This window comes from Austrofundulus limnaeus, unplaced genomic scaffold (assembly GCF_001266775.1).
Source record: "Austrofundulus limnaeus strain Quisiro unplaced genomic scaffold, Austrofundulus_limnaeus-1.0 Scaffold891, whole genome shotgun sequence".
NCBI classification, from domain to species: Eukaryota; Metazoa; Chordata; class Actinopteri; order Cyprinodontiformes; family Rivulidae; genus Austrofundulus; species Austrofundulus limnaeus.
In genome coordinates, this window is record NW_013953293.1 from 6,628 (window position 1) to 8,904 (window position 2,277).

The 2,277-nt window shown below is 47.0% G+C and overlaps 1 protein-coding gene across 1 annotated transcript in view; it reads left to right on the forward strand.

The window, feature by feature from the left end:
* Positions 1–2,277, forward strand: part of LOC106533136 (alpha-2-macroglobulin) — a gene marked incomplete at its 5' end in the record, with an annotated part of 14,472 nt that overhangs the window by 3,031 nt on the left and 9,164 nt on the right. The window contains 3 exon segments of the mRNA XM_014029377.1: positions 32–228; positions 305–520; positions 613–731. Coding sequence (XP_013884831.1) covers positions 32–228; positions 305–520; positions 613–731 — 532 coding nt within the window.

The following is a 2,277-nucleotide window of genomic DNA, read 5'->3' on the forward strand; positions in this document are numbered from 1 at the left end:
TGCTAACATGCTAACATGCTAACTGTTGCAGGCGGCACCCGGCACTGGAAGAGGCAGGGCACTTCTGGGGACAGTGCAGGCTCTCTAGAAGTGGAGATGACCTCCTACGTGCTGCTGGCTCTGCTCACCCCTCCCCCCTTGCAGGGCTTCAGTCTGGATAACGTGTCCAGCATCGTCCGCTGGCTGGTCCAGCAGCAGAACCCGTACGGTGGTTTCTCCTCCACACAGGTACGGCGGGACTCTGGGTGTTGGCAGAGGGTCTTTAACTGTGCAGCCACTGAAAGCAGCCCCCTGTGCTCTGCAGGACTCGGTGGTGGCCCTCCAGGCTCTGGCCAGGTATGCAGCGGCCACCTACAGTCCTCAGGGCACCACCACGGTCAGGGTGTCCTCGTCAGGAGGCCAGGACCAAGTGTTCACTGTGAACCAGGACAACAGGCTGCTGTACCAGGAGGAGCAGCTCAGTCAGGTGCCTGGAGAGTACTCCATCAGTGCTGAGGGCCAGAGCTGTGTGCTGACACAGGTACCCCCCACCTGCATGAAACCTCCACACTTCTGCACARCTTCCCTCAGTTTATCTTCCCAACATGTTACTGTGTGTGTGTTGTTCTGCAGATCTCCCTGTACTACAACATCCCTCCTCCAAACAGCTTCTCTGCCTTCACCATCACTACCAGCATCCTGGCTAAATGTAGCGCTGCACAGCCACAGCTCATCCTCTTAGTTTACGTCAGGTACGGCTGCTGGGGTCACGTGTCATTTTCACACCACCGTATAACCTTTAGAAAATAACACCATATACAGCACTACCTGGGGGCGGGGCTCTGTGGCGTGTTGACTCATTAMTAATGAAGGGTTTGTGAGCATGTACTGTTAGGTGTTAAACTCTCTGCTGCTCTGACATGCTGTCACTCAGAGCAGCAGGACTCTCAGGATGACAGTCCTGGACAGATCTGTTCAATAACAACATTCTGAACATAGATTTAATATAAAGTTAGGTTTTACAGACCAAAGTCTCCGGTAGTTCAGGAGCAAAGTGCAGGAGGAGATATCAGGACTGATCACTGCAGCCGCTGCTGAAAACTGCTCTGACTGAAAGTCCCGCCCTGCTCTGCTCTGATTGGATAAAACGGCTCTGGACTTTGTCTGATTTGTTGAAGGCAGTGTCTGTTTAATCCTTGTGTCCTGACATAGGACATAAGGATCTGGTTAACCGCTGTTAGAGGCTTGATGAGCACCAAACAGCGATCCAGTCACACCAGTGCAGCTAGATTTTATTTATTTTTTATTTTTTAAGAAATAGGGTCACATTTGCGACCAAACTGGTCGCAATCTAGAGCCCTGTTGTTTTGACAGACAATCAGGTACAATCTTAGGTACGCAAGTGAGCTTTATGACATCCCATCTGGTGCACTTTTTCTTTTTTTGACAGCGCAAGCGCACCGGCTATGTGCACCTCTGTATACAGTCATCATTTCTATACAGTCATTTTTAAATACAGTCATTTTTATATATGGTCATTTTTATATGCAGTCATTTTTATATACAGTCATTTTCATACTGCGGTAAAACAAAATGCCTTCATATCACCCAAACCTGGCTTCAGACTCATGTTTAATGAGACCACAAGGAAGAAAACCTTTCAGTGAGTTGGTTAATCTGCGGGTTGGTTAATCTGCAGGTTGGTTAATCTTCGAGTTGGTTAATCTACGGGTTGGTTAATCTTCGAGTTGGTTAATCTGCAGTTTGGTTAATCTGCAGGTCGGTTAATCTGCAGTTTGTTAATCTACGGGTTGGATAATCTGCAGGTTGGTTAATCTGAAGGTTGGTTAATCAGCGGGTTGGTTAATCAGCAGGTTGGTTAATCTTCGTGTTGGTTAATCTTTGTGTTGGTTAATCTGCGTGTTGGTTAATTTGTGGGTTGGTTAATTTGTGGGTTGGTTAATCTGCAGGTTGGTTAATCTGCAGGTTGGTTAATCTGCGTGTTGGTTAATTTGTGGGTTGGTTAATCTGCGTGTTGGTTAATCTGCAGGTTGGTTAATCTGCGTGTTGGTTAATCTGCGTGTTGGTTAATTTGTGGGTTGGTTAATCTGCGTGTTGGTTAATTTGTGGGTTGGTTAATCTGCGTGTTGGTTAATTTGTGGGTTGGTTAATCTGCGTGTTGGTTAATTTGTGGGTTGGTTAATCTGCGTGTTGGTTAATTTGTGGGTTGGTTAATCTGCGTGTTGGTTAATTTGTGGGTTGGTTAATCTGCGTGTTGGTTAATTTGTGGGTTGGTTA